The sequence below is a fragment of the Sinocyclocheilus rhinocerous genome, unplaced genomic scaffold (genome assembly GCF_001515625.1).
Source record: "Sinocyclocheilus rhinocerous isolate Xijiao unplaced genomic scaffold, SAMN03320098_v1.1 scaffold24, whole genome shotgun sequence".
Lineage (NCBI taxonomy): Eukaryota > Metazoa > Chordata > Actinopteri > Cypriniformes > Cyprinidae > Sinocyclocheilus > Sinocyclocheilus rhinocerous.
In genome coordinates, this window is record NW_015647124.1 from 2,640,768 (window position 1) to 2,641,615 (window position 848).

The 848-nt window shown below is 38.0% G+C and overlaps 1 protein-coding gene across 1 annotated transcript in view; it reads right to left on the reverse strand.

Annotated features, from left to right (window-relative positions):
- The window catches only part of sgca (sarcoglycan, alpha), a 6,398-nt gene that overhangs the window by 3,830 nt on the left and 1,720 nt on the right, over nt 1-848 (reverse strand). Inside the window, exons 3-4 of the mRNA XM_016513258.1 lie at nt 451-520; nt 135-333 (exon numbers count right to left, since the gene is read on the reverse strand). Coding sequence (XP_016368744.1) covers nt 135-333; nt 451-520 — 269 coding nt within the window. The remainder of the gene's footprint in view (nt 1-134; nt 334-450; nt 521-848) is intronic.

Below are 848 nucleotides of genomic sequence, written 5' to 3' on the forward strand. Positions count from 1 at the left end.
TCATCATCGTATTATTATTATTATTATTATATAACCTCTAATAATAATTGGTATAAACTACAATAATTTTTACTTAATTTATTATAACAACAACAACATAATAAGAGCCATTAAGAGTTGCTCTGTAGCCTCACCCTTCAAAATATCCTGGAAGCGGCAGGGGGACGCGGCCGCCCCTGTCCAGAGCAGAGGTGATGTTGACAAACTCCAGCCTGCTGGTTCTCCACAGGTTCTGAATGTCCAGTTTGATCTCAGTTTGAACAGCAGCGGGCAGCACTTTCTCAATCTCTCTCAGCTCTATGAAGAACTCAGCCTGGTATGGCGTCTGCTTTACTGCGAGGAAAAGAAACCATGTTTATAAACCTCACCCATCCAGAAAATACAGCAGAGCTTGAGTGATCGATCTGTTCCATTAGTCTAGTAGTAGTTATTTACTGAACGATATCATACCTGCAGGACCCACATTTATCACCAGCCTCTCTTTAAACGTGTCGTAATTCCGCTTGTTGATCACGATAATCTGATAAGCAATTCAGAAGATATTTTGATTAGACTTTTTATTAGACATTTAAATTAATGTTTAGACATTAATGCCTTGAATTTAATGCGAGCAGCTACTGGTAGCCAGTGCAAATTGATGAACAGAGGTGTGACATGCGTTCTTTTCGGCTCATTAAAGATTAAGAATGCTTTCAGCTAGAATAAAACTGTAGAATAAAAACTGTTTTGTTTAAAAGTAGAGGCTCTGATCTTTATTTTGGTGTATTGCATATTCAAATATTCATACAGCAAAATATTCTGGAGGCCATCAAATTTGAGTGAAAATCATCAAAATCGCTGGCGGTGGC